General features: G+C 43.0%; 1 protein-coding gene across 2 annotated transcripts in view; it reads left to right on the top strand.

The window, feature by feature from the left end:
• npas2 (neuronal PAS domain protein 2) overlaps positions 1-16,834 on the top strand; it is a 102,400-nt gene that overhangs the window by 77,766 nt on the left and 7,800 nt on the right. For both annotated transcript variants that reach the window (XM_088320515.1, XM_088320516.1), the window contains exons 9-17: positions 32-150; positions 3,601-3,683; positions 3,780-3,886; positions 5,731-5,878; positions 6,023-6,107; positions 6,180-6,300; positions 13,709-13,803; positions 13,904-13,990; positions 16,371-16,547. In XM_088320515.1, the coding sequence (XP_088176641.1) occupies positions 32-150; positions 3,601-3,683; positions 3,780-3,886; positions 5,731-5,878; positions 6,023-6,107; positions 6,180-6,300; positions 13,709-13,803; positions 13,904-13,990; positions 16,371-16,547 (1,022 nt within the window). The remainder of the gene's footprint in view (positions 1-31; positions 151-3,600; positions 3,684-3,779; positions 3,887-5,730; positions 5,879-6,022; positions 6,108-6,179; positions 6,301-13,708; positions 13,804-13,903; positions 13,991-16,370; positions 16,548-16,834) is intronic.

Raw genomic sequence — 16,834 nt, forward strand, 5'->3', positions numbered from 1 at the left:
CTTTCCGTGACGCGGTGTTATTTTGCGGTAGTGCCTACGTCCTCCTGTAACGGGGACGAATTGACGTTGGGGAGGAGCCTGCTGACGTCGCTGGAGGAGCAGGTCTGCCTCATCGCCACCGTACGATTGGTCACGCCGCAGTTTCTTAAGGTGAGATTTCACATCGCATTATTTTGTCCCCAAACAAGAGACGGGTAGTAAATGTGGCAGTTAACATGGCCTAGAGCAGGGGTGTGAAACGGGCGGCAATGGCCAGGCCTTCAAAAAGCAGTGTGTCATTTTTAGAAACATGGCAACAAAGTCAAGCATTTACAAGCACTTCAGCCGAATTTCAATAACTTTTCAATCCTTGAAAACACATTCAAATTCAAGTCTTTTCACGGCTTTCAAGCACACATACGAACCCTGAATCTTAAAACAGAATCCTTTAGATCACAGGTGTCAAACAGGCGGCCCGTGGGCCAGATCAGGCCCGCCAAGGGATTGAATCCGGCCCGCGAGACAACGCTGAGAGAAGCGCGAGAGAAAAACGAGCTGCAGGGTTTGAAACTGTCCACTTGATGTTGCCAAAAGCCAGGTGCCTCGAACAAACGTACTTGTATTTCTTTTTCTCTCTCTCTCTCTTTTTCTCATCCTCTATTTCTCTCTTTCCCTCACTCTCTCTTTTTCTTTCTTTGTTCCTCTTTGTCTCTGTCTCTCTCTCTCTGTCATTTTACCTGATTTTGCTCGTCCTTTTTTCATTTTCTATCTCTTTTTCTATTTCTCCCCTTCTCTCCTTCTCTTTCTATTTTCTTTCCTCTCTTTCTATTTTTCTTTGGATTTCTTTCTTTATTCCTCCTCTCATGATTTTTTATTTTTATCTCTTTTGTTTCTCAAGCTCTCGCTCTCTTTTTGTCCCACCCTCTTGACTTTTCTCCCCCTCTCTTTCTCTTATTTTTTCTCTCTTTCTTTTTCTGTCTGATCTACTAGTCCGGCCCCCGAGAGACTGTTTGTTCTATTGTGTGGCCCCCAAGTTAAAGTGAGTTTGACACCCCTGGCCCAGAGCCTTTTACAATGACATCTCGGGATTTAGCACATTTAACTACAAGTCAAATTAGAACTATATACATCAGTGTACTGGCAGGGTTGGGTAGGGTTACTTTAACTGGATTACTTTCGATTACTTTTGGATGACTCCGATACCAAATATGCTAATAAAAGACAAAAGAAACTCAATATGAATAAAATGATGACTCACAACACGTGGTAAGCTTTCTCTCCTGGCTTTGATCTCTTTGATCTCCGGCAAAACGAACATAAAATACAGGGTTGGGTAGGGTTACTTAAACTGGATTACTTTCAATGACTTTTGGATGACTCCAATACCAAATAAGCTAATAAAAGACAAAAGAAACTGAATATGAATCAAATGATGACTCACAACACGTGGTAAGCTTTCTCTCCTGGCTTTGATCTCCGGCAAAACTAGCATAAAATGTGACAGAAACGAAATGAAAATAAATCCAAACAGCTTGACAACATCATTTTTGCCGTTCCATGTATTCCGTTACTCCCCAAGCCTGCACAAAATGGAGTCATTTTATTCATATTTAGTTTCTTTGGTCTTTGATTAGCATATTTGGTAACTGTCAACCGCTGCCAATTGCTTCCCTTTTAAAGTGATAATAAACACTTACAAATACAATGCGGCACTGACTCACAGCAAGACAGACAATGTAGAATACCGCAACATTTTCCTCATGTTGAGGTTTTTTAGTTTTTCCTTGCCCTCATGTAGGTTCTAGATCAGGGGATGGTGTAATAATAGTCTATAGCTTGCAACTGTCTGTGGTCTGTGCAGCCCTTTAAGACTTTTTGTGATTAAGGGCGTCACAAACAAACATGACTTGACGTTTTCATCTGCTACCAGTGACGGAAAGGATCCGGATTTGAGCCAAAATCGGTCATTTCACACACAAAAACATTCCCGCATAAAGATTGTTATATAATGTACACAATGTGATATGATCTGATGTATCAAATAAAGGTAGAACGTATAAATTGACAGGCATGCGAGCTCCGTTTATTCTATGATTTTTTAAGTTAAATAACCATTTGTATGTCTTTTAGTGACCGGGGGGATGTTTAAAGCTATTTAGGGTTCACTTGTATACTTTTGGGAGGTCAGTTTGTTTTGAATCATTCCAATGTTTCTTTTTCGACTGGAAATCTAAGTCAAGAAAAATAGTACCGTATTTTCCGCACTATAGGGCGCACCGGGTTATAGGGCGCACCCCCCAAAAATAGTTTTTGGTCCTATATCTTCCATACATAAGGCGCACCGGATTATAAGGCGCGACAATGGGAACGTGGACAAAACAGTCAGATGGTTCAGTCCAACTAATTACCCCCTTAACATTCCCAAAGCTTGCAAAGACGCAAATACGTGTCGTAGACACGTGCGGATGCGGTGTCCGTACGATGTCACTTAAATGCGTCATTTCAAATATCATTCGGAAGGTTAAAGTCTTGGAATTCAAGAAATGCCAACCATTCCTTAGTTTCTATTTTCTTTTTCGCTCGCAACTTTACTGTGCATATGACAATAAACACTTGGAATTGAGTTTAATTCACTCAACTCATCACAGTAACATCAAGATCGTTCTAAAACAAGATACCGGGAAAATTTAAAGCCGCATAAGTTCTCACGTTGAATAATGATACGCAATCATGGTCTTCTTACAACCGTGAGTGAAGTAAATCCAGGAGAGTAAAATGTTTACAAATACAGACTAATGAAACATGTTTCTTTATGGCGTTGTTTAGCAAGCTTGCTATTCAGTCATCTTTTTCGGCCAATTGCAGGGTTTGTTTTTGCCCTCTAGCCAATCCGAGGCTCCGAATAACTTTAGCCAATAGTGACTGATTCAAATGATGATTGACACATTGGTTAGCCAATGAAACGCCGGTATATAAATCCCAGCATACACCGCGGACTACTCCACGTTCGGGGGAAAATCGAGTCGGCGGCTGTTGCGTAAGTTGCGAGACCTTGCGAATTTTGATATTGAGCCATATATAAGGCGCACTGTATTATAAGGCGCATGGTCAGCTTTTGAAAAAAATTAAGACTTTTAGGTGCGCCTTATAGTGCGGAAAATACGGTAAATTAGTGATTTTCTTTATCATATTCTAGAGGTCTTTTCCCAGGGTTTCTTCATTTTCCTAATGCTGAGGTTTTGAGTTTTTCCTTGCCCCCGTGTAGGTTTAAGATCAGGGGATGGTGTCATAATACTCTGAGGTCTGTGCAGACTCCTTGTGATTAAGGGCTATACAAATAAACATGACTAGACATTTTGAGCTGCAAACACTTTGATTGTAATATTCTAAAAAAAAGAATAATAATAGGATAAATATGTTGACATCCACTATATTATTAGTTGTTTTTCTCCGCTCTATCTGGCAGGGAAGTCATTTTGTGAGTATAGCTTGAGTGGGGCTTATGCCTCGTAGGCTTTCATTGTGAATCGTATTCAGGCTTGCTGCCACGCTTGAGTAAACATTGCTTGCTGTGAAGTCATTGAGGTGACTTCCCGCTCCTGTTTTTCATTTTCTAAATAGGATTTGTGTAACGTGGATGATCCTCAAGATGAATTCACTTCCAGACACAGCCTGGAATGGAAGTTCCTGTTTTTAGATCACAGGTAAATACGTGTGCCAATGAGATTGCCGACAGTACCGTCGTTGATCTCCATTTTTCCCTCGATGTACTCGCTTATTGTTGTTTTTATGTGTTCTAGGGCTTCTCCGATCATTGGGTATTTGCCCTTTGAAGTACTTGGAACGTCTGGTTATGATTACTATCATGTGGATGACTTGGAGCTTATAGCTCAGTGTCATAAGCAACGTGAGTCACCCCGGGTTGGCTCTTGTTCCTTTTTTCATAAGCTGCAACCGAGTTCTTACAGAGTGCATACATTGTGTACCTTGAACCTGCTTGACCTACATTCCCTCTTATGTACTTTTTTTTTTTTTTTTTTTACAATCTCCTGATGTAAAACAGTGTCTTTCAAGCATTGTGTGCAACACACCGCTGAATTAGCCTGGCGTGCCACAAGCAATGGTTTAATTTCAGTAATTGGTGACAGGAAATTGATTCCTATTCACAAAATATGTAGGTTATTGGCAGGGTTGGGTAGGGTTACTTTAACTGGATTACTTTCGATGACTTTTGGATTACTCCCATACCAAATATGCTAATAAAAGTAAAAAGAAACTAAATAGGAATGAAATGACTCCATTTTGTGCAGGCTCGGGGAGTAACGGAATACACGGAACGGCAAAAATGATGTTGGCAAGCTGTTTGGATTTATTTTCATTTTGTTTCTGTCGCATTTTATGTTAGTTTTGCCAGAGATCAAAGCCAGGAGAGAAAGCTTACCACGTGTTGTGAGTCATCATTTGATTCCTATTGAGTTTATTTTGTCTTTTATTAGCATATTTGGTATCGGAGTCATCCAAAAGTCATTGAAAGTAATCCGGTTAAAGTAACCCTACCCAACCCTGGTTATTGGGTATTGGTGCTGTCTCCCAGTGATCAGCAGAGTAAGTGTGATATTGCTTCACATCAGTAGGTGGCAGCAGTTTGGCACAAAGCACATGGAAAAGCTGCAAAGCAATACATGGAATCCGAGTTTTACTATTTTGATTCACTGTTACCTGGAATGAAATTCAAGAAACTAAGAGGAAAAAACAAGGAATATGTTTCCTGGTAAAAATGTCTTTTCGCTCACATAGACCAAACTTACAAAATTGGCTGTTTTAAAAATGTATTTCGAAAACGATTTATCTAACGTGAGCATCATCATAGGGCAGCACGGCGGAGCAGTGGTTAGCGCGTGTACGGCACAGTTCTGAGGTCATGAGATTGAACCTCCTGTGGGGTGTTTGCATGTTCTCCCTGTGCTTGCATGGGTTTCCTCCGGGCACTCCGGTTTCCATGCATGTTAGGTGAATTGGCCGGTCCGAATCGTCCCTAGGTGTGAATGAGCGAGTGAGTTGTCTGTCCCTGTGTGCCCTGTGACTGGCTGGCAACCAGTTCAGGGTGTCCCCCTGCCCACTGCCCGAAGATAGCTGGGATGGGCTCCAGCAGCCCCGTGACCCTACTGAGGATAAGCGGTGCAGATAATGGATGGATGGATGAAGCATCATCATCTGCCTTGAGTAACGTTCTTATTTTTATTTATTTTAAGATTTTTGGGAAAAACAGTATGTTCTTAAATGAGCCATGTGACCCAATTTTGCTGATATGACTGTTTTTAGAAAACCAAAAAATAAGACTTTTATTATATAAAAAAAAAAGTGAAAAGTTTGTAGCAGGAAGCAAACGTCCTCTTTAAACAAAATTAATATACAAAAATAATCATCCGCCACAAATACAACTTTTAAGTGGTTATCTTTAGCTCTATGGGCTATTTTGATGGTTTTGTTAGCTGAACAAAAATTTCCTTTTTTCCCCCTAAAACTTTTATGACCAGCGTGTGTCACCAGATTTTATCAATGAATTTGAAGTGCCTTGGCCAGTCTAAATTACTATGTAATAACTGATCCAAAGTATGATTATTAGACAACGGAGTGTTTGTCCGTTTTGCTACATTCTTCTCTATTCCATTCACTTTCCTTTTGTTATTCTCCCTTGAATTTCACACATTTTCCCCATGTGATTAGTATTTTTTTTTTCTCTCTTCACAGTAATGCAGTTTGGGGAGGGTAAATCCTGCTATTACCGCTTTCTGACAAAGGGTCAGCAGTGGATCTGGTTGCGAACACAGTTCTACATTACATATCACCAATGGAACTCAAAGCCCGAGTTCATCGTGTGCACCCACTCCGTTGTCAGGTGAGATTTTTTTGTGCATTGTCCCCTAACCCGATGAAAAGGATGCGTCCCCTCTATTACCGCCCTGGGATGAAAGCTGCCTATGAGTCTCGCTTCTTCCTGGAGGATCACGGTGACTAATACACCAATTTTCTTGTGATTCAGTTATGCTGAAGTACGAGCCGAAAGGAGGCGAGCTTTCGGCCTTGAAGAGTTGTCTCCCCCTGAGATAGCTCCCTCCTCTCTGAAGGTAAATATCCAGAAACATCTCAAGCCGATCCGCAAAAATATCAAACGGGCCGTATCGTTTGGTGTGTTTTAGGCCCAGGATCTGTACATGTGCTCTACGATGGATACACCACGGGACAAAAACAGCGGCGCGCGTTCGGTATCCTCCCACAGCTCTCGGAAATCCTCCCACACTGCGCTGTCGGACTCGGCATGTGAGTCATGCTCTGCTACCTAAAGGGACGACTCGCTTACAGCGAGGTCACCAAACATGGAGACGATGCTTCTGTATACCTGCAGAGTTTAACGTCCACCGTCTGCAGTTTAAAGAACTGGGATATTGCATGATAATGCGGCCAATCGACGTATTACCAGTGCCTGAAATAACGTCTGCCCATCTTTTTCGTCGGGAGTACAACTTAGGTCGCTGGTTCGCGCCTCGGCCGAGTCATACCTAATTGGTAAAATGGCGGCGCCCTCTGTTGGCTGCGGCTGCATCTGCTCGCTACAACGGGTCAGGTGTATCGACATTTCGTTCTGTGTACATTGCTACAAAGAATGACAATACAAAGGAAATTATTATTATTATTATTACAAAACGTATCTGCCCGGGTGGCCGAGAAATTTTTCAGGAAAAAAAAAAGCCTAAAAAAATAAAGGTTTTTTTGGGGGGTTTTGTTTTGTTTTACAAATAAAACGTTTCATTTCGATTTCGAAATCTTCGTTCGTTTTGGAAATTTCAGAATTTCGGTTCGGTTGGAAATTTCGGTTCGTTTGGCTATTTGCATCGGCAGCCAATCAGAAGCCTGTATCCAATAACTTCGTGCTTCCGGACCAGCTCAGTAGCCTAGATGGTAGGGCGCCCGCTCCGAGACTGGGAGGTCGCTGGTTCAAGCCTCGGCCGAGTCATACCTAAGACTTACAACATTCAGGGATCAGAATGGAGATTTTCATTTTCAGCTGAAATAGCCAGGGTCCAGGAATAAAGCAGGGCGGAGCCAAACCCACCCTCCCCCCCACCCCGCCCCCCCACCCAAGCTCCTGGGTTTTAGGCAATTTACTTGTCCAAAACCATGCTTATATTTATCATTTAAGTAACATTTTTAGAAGATTAAAATAATTTGCCCACATAACTGATTTTTTTTGTAAATACTGCAAGATAAGTTCAAATGCAGTTCAGTCCCTGCAGCTTGAGCATCAATGCGGCCAATTTTTCTAACAGCCGCCAGGGTGCGCCAGAGCAATAAAGGAAAGAGTGAGACAGTCGGATTTTGAATTTGTTTGCTACGCAAGAGAAAAAGTGAAAAAGTCGGAATGCCTTTGGGGTTCAAAAACAGCGGAAATCCGCGGATCCGCGGAAAATTCTGATCCCTGAACATTGGTACCCATTGCCTCCCTGCTTGGCGCTCGGCATTAAGGGTTGGAATTGGGGGGTTTGCTCACCTAATGACTCCCAACACAGCAGTTGGGTCTAAAAACCCGGCGCCGATCGAAGGCGACGTGTCACGTCGATAGCTTCGCGTGACAAAATGATTTCCGGTAAATATCATGTTGATGGTTGATACTGGCTGAATAATAATAAATACAAAAAAAATTCCTGAGCGTTATGCATATAATTTTCCAAAATAGACGCACAGAGAACACAAGAAAAATGGAGAAGTAGTTAGGAATTGTTAAGATTCGTCAATTTAATAGCGCTCTTACTCGTGGTATTGCGGTAAGACGTTTTCCATTGTGTGGCGTCATTACGCACGCACCATATTTCGTTTTGCTAATTGTCGATCGCCATCTTGTATTGAATGGAGCCGTGTTCTTGTTTGCTTGCTGTTGAGGAATAAATAGCTTAAAGGCTGAACCACAATGTCCTGCTTATCTTCTCACGCATGAGGAAACTGCACTCTGACATAACCTTAGGGGCCGGTCACACAGACATTTGCGGCTGAATCACGGCCAGAAATTTCTGACTTTGAGGCGGACGCTATAGGACGCTTTGAGATCGCAATTCAGACGAGTTACGGCAGTGCACAACACGAGGTCGGAAAATCGCGCGCGGGTGGCAGCACGACAATATTTTGCGCTGTTCAATTCTTGAGAGCGCGTGGACACAGCCTTTCACGAGTTTATCGAGGCTGGACCGCGGCCGTAAGCTTCTGACCGTGAAGCAGATGTCGTTAGGCGCTGTTGGACGTTTTGAGACCGCCATATAGACGAGATAGAGCAGTGCTTTACTCGCGGTCGGAAATTTTCACGTGGTTGGCCGCGTTCAAAACTTTTGAGCTGCTCAAAAGTTTGAGCACGTGTTAAACCGCGTGCCGCACACGTGGTCAACACGAGGTAATGACGCGGAAATGACGCGGAACGACGTGCTCTGGCCGCGGCCAGGGCGTAGTTACACATGGGTAGGACGGGAAATTTCAGCGGATAATCGTGGGCGGAGCATGGTAATAGCATGTTCTGCGCCTGTATCGCGGTGTTATTACGTGAAATTAGCGTGTTACGCGTGTGACAGTCAAACGCCTTTCTCCGCGTATATACAGCGCGATTTGCCGAGCACACCATTGTGCTTGTGACGTCAAGGGGGTGAACATGGATCACCGTCAGCGTAGTTTCTCTTCATTTCGAATAAATCTTTCGGTGCATTAACAATGGTCGTAGCAAGGCTTTGATGCTAGGTTCTTAGCTTGGGCTTGGAGCTTTTATACCCGTGGTCCACACGAGAAAATGACGCAGAAATGACGCGATGAGGAAGCGGAACAGTCGCCGGCGTCTTTTTTCCGGCCATACCACAGACGAACGGCGGGTTGTCAAATTTTGCGCACTTTCCATCCCGGGCAACCACGGGCAAAAAAAAAACGCAAAATTTTAGCCGTGATTCAGCCGCAAATGTCTGTGTGACCGGCCCCTTACCAGAAATTAAGCCAAAACCTCAGCCCCAGAAAAAAACATTCAAAAGAAGCTAACAAAATGGATGACGCTACAAAACGTAAACGTACATTAAAAGAACCGTGGAAAGAGGAGTTCACGTGGCTTGTAGCAGACGATGCGTGAATGAAGATGAGTAAATACAGGTACATAATGATGGCAGATGGAAAACAGTGATGTCAAATACATGCAATGAATGTTATAAGTAGATTGATAATAAACTTAAATTTAAAGAGTTGTTCTGTTATATATTCTGATGATCAATCCTTAATACCTTGCAACAATAGTTTTTTTTTGCGATGAGTCGTCTTATTGTGTTTCAAGTTGTGAAAAATGGGGCAGGAAACTTAATGGCCGGGCGGGCGACTTTTCAGAGTTGGAGTCAGCTAACTTTTTCTCATGAGTTTCAGACACTGGTATTACGTACACAATAAAACAATCTCTTTTTTTGTTCATGGCATGTGTGTTTAAAAGCAAGGTCACACATTAGGCTAGACCACGGGTGTCAAACAGGCGGCCCGCGGGCCAGATCAGGCCCACTAAGGGATTGAATCCGGCCCGCGAGACAACACTCAGAGAAGCGCAAGAGAAAAACAAGCTGCAGATTGAAATATGTCAACTCGATGTTGCCAAAGCCAGGTGCCTCGAACAAAGACACTGTACTTGTATTTATCTCTCTCTCTCTATCTCTCTTTCTTTTCCACCCCTTTTCTCCCACTCTGTCTCTGTCTCTTTCACTCTCTGTGTCTCTTTTTCCCTTCCTTTTTTGCTCTTTGTCTCTTTCTCTCTCTGCGCCTTTTACCTCTTTTGCTCTAACTTCCTTTTTTCCTTTTCTCTCTTTCTCTTTCTCTCTTCATATCCTTTGCGCTTTCTTTTCTCTTTTCTCTACTTCCGTTTTTCTATTTCTCTTTGGATTTCTTTCTTCCTCTCCCTTTCTTTTCTCCCTTTCTTGCAACTTTTTATCTTTTGTTTCTCACGCTCTCTCCCTCCCTCTCTTTTTTCTTTCTTTGTCCCGCCCTCTCTCCTTTTCCCTCCCTCTTTCTCTCTTTTTCTTTCTCTTTAATCTACTAGTCCGGCCCCCGACAGGATGTTTGTTCTATGGTGTGGCCCCCGAGTTAAAATGAGTTTGACACCCCTGGGCTAGACGTTCATTAGTTAGGACAAAGGCACGGTTTCATTTTCCATGTATTGGTCAGGAAGTCACAGTAACACACAAACGCTAAATAATTTACCCAGTAGGCATTGCTCCATTGAAAATTGTCTAACTTGCGTCAGTCTGTGGGTTATGCATCAGAGGCAAAATGAGGTTTCAGTGACTCAGCTGTATTGTTACCAAATCTGAAGGAACCCCAATTCATGCTATTCTCATTTCAAGTGCGATGTGAGTAATATGTTTGGTACAGACTCGATTCAATGAGAAGTTGCTAACATGAAAAGTAAGCAACAGTTTTAAGAACCCCTGTGCACTTTTGCACAGTTAGGTTTTTCAATTCAAGCTTACCAGCTCAGTAGCCTAGATGGTAAGGCGCCCGCTTTGAGACTGGGAGGTCGCTGGTTCGCGCCTCGGCTGAGTCATACCTAAGACTTATAACATTGGTAAAATGGCGGCGCCCTCTGTTGGCTGCGGCTGCATCGGCTCGCTACAACGGGTCAGGTGTATCGACATTTCGTTCTGTGTACATTGTTACACAGAATGACAATACAAAGGAAATTATTATTATTATTATTATTATTAACCGTACTTGGGATGGACTTGCACTCACAGTATTCACTGTTGTGACTTCACAAACAAGAATCCAGTGTTTGCTCCATTTATGGAGCTTGACGGGGGGAATCAAATCATGAGATGCACTACAAATGTGAATCTTGTAGATCAGGGGTGTCAAACTCATTTTAACTCAGGGGCCACACGATAGAACAAACATTCTGTCGGGGGCCGGACTAGTAGATTCAAGAGAAAGAAAGGAAAAAAAAAGAAAAAGAAAGAAGAAAAAGGAGTAAAAGAAAGAGAAAGAAAGAAAAAAAGAAAGAAAAAAAGAGAAAAGAAGATAAAGAAAAAAAGAAAAAAAGAAAGAGAGAGTAAAAGAGAGAGAGAGAGAAATAAATAAATACAAGTACAGTGTTTTTGTTCGAGGCACCTGGCTTTTGACATATTTCAACCTGCAGCTTGTTTTTCTCTTGCGCTTCTCTAAGTGTTGCCTCGCGGGCCGGATTCAATCCCTTAGTGGGCCTGATCTGGCCCGCGGGCCGCCTCTTTGACACCTGTGTTGTAGATAGATAGATAGATAGATAGATACTTCATTCATCCCCGTAGGGAAATTCACACTTCCAGCAGTATCTTTGTGTTGAAAAGTGAAATAATCAAATAAGAAATAGAATACAAAAATACCCAATACAACGTGTTGCTATAGAGCAGGGGTGTCAAACTGGTTTTAGCTGGGGGGGCCACAAATGCTCTAAAAAAATCTCACGGGGGCCGGACTAGTAAGTTTAAGAGAAAGAGAGAGGGAGAAAAAGAGAGAGAAAGAGGGGGAGGGAAAGAGAGCGATGAATAGATAGGGAGAACAACAGTGAGAGAAAAAGAGAGAGCAGAATAGAGATATGAATGGAGGAGAAGGGGGAAATGAAGATAGAGAGGAAGAAAGTGAAAAAAGAGAAAGATAAAAAGAATAAGAGCAGTGAAAGGACAGAAAAAAAAGTCAGCAGGAGAAAAAGACAAAGTGAGGTGAGGGAGAGAGAGAGAGAGAGAGAGAGAAAACGAAAGAGAGAGAGAAAGAGAGGTCGAAAAAGGGAAAGAAAGAGGGTGAGAAAGAAAGAGAGAGAAAGAGAGAGAAAAAAATATATATATACATATATATATATATATATATATATATGTATATAGAGAGAGAGAGCGAAAGAGGTCGAAAAGGGGAAAGAAAGAGGTTGAGAAAGAAAAATAAAAAGAAAGAGAATTAAAGTGTAAATTAGAGAGAGAAAATAGAAAGAGAGCAAGACAGAGAAAATGAAAGAGTTGGAGAGTGAGAGAGACATAAAGCAAAGAAAGAATGAGAGAAAGAGAGACTGAACAGGAGAAAGAAAAAGAGGGAGGAATAAATAAAGAAGTGAAATGGAGAAATACGACCACAATTGTTTTGCAAGTGTTAACTGTCTTTGCTGACATCCGGTGGAAATATTTCAAACCACAGCTCATTTCCCTCTTGCGCTTCTCCCACTGTTGTCTTGCGGGCCGGATTTAAACCATTGGTGGGCCTGATCTGGCCCGCGAGCCGCCTGTCTGACACCTGTGATATAGAGTATTTAAATAGTGCTACGGAAAATACACACTGTCATAAAAATAGGGTAATATGCAAATGCTGGGGTGGGGTTTAATGTGGGCTTTTACTCCCCCGGGTGGAGATAAAGAGCCTCATGGCATGAGGAAGAAATGATCTCCTCAGTCTGTCCGTGGAACAAGACTGTAATACGACAATATTCGAATCAGGATTATGCTATCGATAAATGGTGAGAAAGCCCCTGAACATCAGTATATTTGAGTTCATGTACCCTAACTCATTATATTTTTCCCATCATTGCAACAATAGAAATATGCATATAACTTCTATTGTTTCTTTCCCTGCGGGTTTATTTTTCTCATACATTTCCTACTTTTGTTGTTGTAAATTTGCATTTTATTTACTCTGAAATTCAAGAGTGCATATCAATAATTATGGGCAGCACGGCGGCACAGTGGTCAGCGTGTGTGCAGCACAGTTCTGAGGTCACGACATTGAACCTCCTGTGCGGAATTTGCATGTTCTCCCCGTGCTTGTGTGGGTTTCCTCCCACATCCCAAAAACATGCATGTCAGGTTAACTGGCCGGTCCAAATTGTCCCTAGGTTTGAATGGGGGGGTGAATTGTCTGTCCCTGTGTGCCCTGTAACTGGCTGGCAACCGGTTCAGGGTGTCCCCTGCCCACTGCCTGAAGATAGCTGGGATGGGCTCCAGCACCCCCGCAACCCTACTGAGGATAAGCGGTGCAGATAATGGATGGATGGATATTAAGAATTATAACAACCTAAAAATTTGGTTTTAGATCAGGGGATGGTGTCATAATAGTCTGTAGTTTGCAATAGTCTGTGCAGCCCTTTGAGACTCTTTGTGATTAAGGGATATTCAGATTCAGATATACTTTATTGTCATTCGTGTACCGCGGTGTACTTGTCCCACCAAAGATCCACATTCACGCTGGACTGGATGATGAGGTTTTTATTACAGTTACTGCAGATCAAAGAGATCAAAGCCAGCAGAAAAGCTAATGTTGTGACTCATTTCATCTGCAGTAACTGTAATAAAAACCTCATCATCCAGTCCAGCGTGAATGTGGATCTTTGGTGGGACAAGTACACCGCGGTTATGATATACAAATAAACATGACATGACTTGACAATAAAATGTGACCCCTATTACATTTTGTCACAATCATGCACTTGTTTTCTTCTTAAGTATCCAACTTTATCTAGTCATTATTATTCGTACAGCCCCTAATCACAAGAGGTCTCAAAGGGCTGTACAGACTACATACCATGACACCATCCCCTGATCTAAAACCTACACAACCGCAAGGAAAAACCCATAAACCTCATTGTTAGGAAACCGAAGAGACCTTGAGAAGGAGCTGCACGTGAAACCGTCTAATCTTTTTGTTTTGTTTGGTGCAGCTGTAAATTCATACACAGAGACCTGCACACCGTCGTGGCAGTCGACTTCAATTGGGACCGAGAGACCGCCTGCCAGACAAGTTGGCCGTTCAAAGGTTAGTTGATACAAAAACTGTGTGTGTTTAGAGATCATAAGAAAGTGGGAAACCACAAGACAGACTCAGTGGTATAACCTCTGCCATCTTCATCTTATAGAATGCGATCCAAAGACAAAATTCCTTTGACGTGGTGCCTCAAATCAGCCTCCCTCTTTCTCCTCCCTGCAGCAAGAACTCGGCAATGGTTAGTGTTTAGACTTCCCTTCCTGTCATTTGTCTTCCTCTTTTGTTTGTACGCAGTGCTTTTAGGGGGCTTACTGCTGCTGTTCGTAAATTGCACCTATAGACTACGCCACTATGCTCAATCCCTAAAGCCCTAATATAGACATAGTTTGAGCCATTAATAATGCTCCGTTTGTGTCTGGGAGGTAAAGTGATTGAACATTTTTTATTGTTACATTTATCATCATCATTATCCCATCAGCTACACCGCTTATCCTCAGTAGGGTCGCGGGGGTGCTGGAGCCCATCCCAGCAATCATCGGGCAGTGGGCAGGGGACACCCTGAACCGGTTGCCAGCCAATCGCAGGGCACACAGGGACAGACAACTCGCTCATTCAAACCTAGGGACAATTTGGACCGGCCAATTCACCTGAAATGCATGTTTTTGGAATGTGGGAGGAAACCGGACTGCCCGGAGGAAACCCACACAAGCACGGGGAGAACATACAAACTCCGCACAGGAAGTCTGGAGATGGATTTGAACCCACGCAGGAGGTTCCCAAGACCGGTCAATTAACCTGACAAGCATGTTTTTGGAATGTGGGAGGAAACCGGAGTGCTCAAAGGAAACCCAAGCTAGCACAGGGAGAACATGCAAACTCCACACAGGAGGTTCAATCTCATGACCTCAGAACTGCCGAACACGCGCTAACCACTGCGCCGCCGTGCTGCCCTGTTACATTTATCATTTGGGCTAAATTGGAATATAGCAATGAATGGAATCACACCTTATTAATAAATTTAAAAAAAAAAATGTTTTGAGAAAATAGTTAAAACTAATGTTGCACACTATCGAGTAAAGCATAGGACAAGGGGATATGCTTCAATAAAAATTTGAATTTAAGAGGGACTACCATATTTTTTTCATAGATTAGGAATCAAACCGGGGCAGCACGGCGGTGCAGTGGTTAGCGCGTGTGCGGCAGTTCTGAGGTCATGAGATTGAACCTCCTGTGTGGAGTTTGCATGTTCTCCCCATGCTAGCTTTGGTTTCCTTCGAGCACTCCGGTTTCCTCCCACATTCCAAAAACATGCTTGTCAGGTGAATTGGCCGGTCCAAATTGTCCCTAGGTGTGAATGAGCGAGCCAATTGTCTGTCCCTGTGTGCCCTGCGACTGGCTGGCAACCAGTTCAGGGTGTCCCCTGCCCACTACCCGAAGAAAGCTGGGATGGGCTCCAGCACCCCCGCGACCCTACTGAGGATAAGCGGTGCAGATAATGAATGGATGGAATCAAACCGATCAATATCATTGAGTTATTTGAAACCTAGATAAGTCTCAATGTCTCCTGCAATGTTAATCGTATTTTTATTGATGTTGATAAAAAGACATTTTTACATTTTATCTCTATCATATTAACATAGCATAACTTAGTTTTACTATTTCAGTAACAAATCCCGTCTTCATAAAACTAAAATGCATATAGCAAGGGTGTCAAATGATTTGAACTCGGGGGCCACATGATAGAACAAACATTGTCGGGGGCCGGACGAGTAGATTCAAGAGAAAGAAGAAGAGATAAAGAAATAAAAAAAAGGAGGGCGGAACAAAGAAAGAAAAAGAGAGAGGGAGAGAGCATGAAAAACAAAAAATAAAAAGTCGCGAGAGAGGGAGAAAAGAAAGGGAGGAAGAAAGAAATCCAGAAAGAAATAGAAAGACAGAAGGAGAGAAAAGAGAAAAGAAAGCGCAGAGGTTAGGAAGAGAGAAAGAGAAAAGAGGGAAAAGGAAAAAAGGACGTTAGAGCAAAAGAGGTTAAAAGACACAGAGAGAGAAAGAGACAAAGAGCAACAAAGGAAGAGAAAACGAGAGACACCAAAGTGAAAGAGACAGAGACAGAGTGGGAGAAAAGGGTTGGAAGAGAGACAGAGACAGAGTGGGAGAAAATGGGTTGAAGAGAGACAGAGAGAGAGAGAGAGAGAGAGAGAGAGAGAGATACAAGTCCATTGTCTTTGTTCGAGGCACCTGGCTTTGGCAATATCAAGTTGACATATTTCAACCTGCAGCTTGTTTTTCTCTTGCGCTTCTCTGAGTGTTGTCCCGCGGGCCGGATTCAATCCCTTGGTGGGCCTGATCTGGCCCGCGGGCCGCCTCTTTGACACCTGTGGTGTAAACAATGTGCACGAAAAATAAATGCTAGATCTAGGATAACATATGCTAGTGTACCGTGACAATATCCGCAATCTACGATAACGTTCTCGTGAGCTACCAGTGACCCAAAACGAGCAAGATGAGATCAGTCTGTTAGTTCTTGTTAAAGAGCGTACACAATTTGAGATGATGAAAGAAACGTAGAAAACACAGGGAAAGCGTATAACTTGACAGGTAGGATTTTGTGTTTTCAGCAACAACAAACGCAGCAGCAGTCGGCCATGTTTCAGCTGCAGCAGCCTCAGCTGGGAGTCGTGAACCAGCTGAAAGAGCAACTAGAGGAAAGGACACGCATCCTGCAGGCTAATATTAAGACGCAGCAACAGGAGTTGCATGACATCAAAGAGAAGCTTCACCTCGCCAATATACAGGTAGCAAACTCCTCGACTTGAGTCTACCAGCTCAGTAGCCTAGATGGTAAGGCGCCCGCTTTGAGACTGGGAGGTCGGTGGTTCGCGCCCCGGCCGAGTCATTCCTAAGACTTAAAAAGTGGTCGGCGGCGCCCTCTGTTGGCTGCGGCTGCATCGGCTCGCTACAACGGGTCAGGTGCAATCGACATTTCGTTCTGTGAACATTGTTACACAGAATGACAATACAAGGAAATTATTATTATTATTATTATTATTGACTAGACCAGGGGTCGGGAACCTATGGCTCG

The sequence above is a fragment of the Urocampus carinirostris genome, chromosome 17, assembly GCF_059441175.1.
Source record: "Urocampus carinirostris isolate Australia breed hairy pipefish chromosome 17, RoL_Ucar_1.0, whole genome shotgun sequence".
Taxonomy (NCBI): Eukaryota; Metazoa; Chordata; class Actinopteri; order Syngnathiformes; family Syngnathidae; genus Urocampus; species Urocampus carinirostris.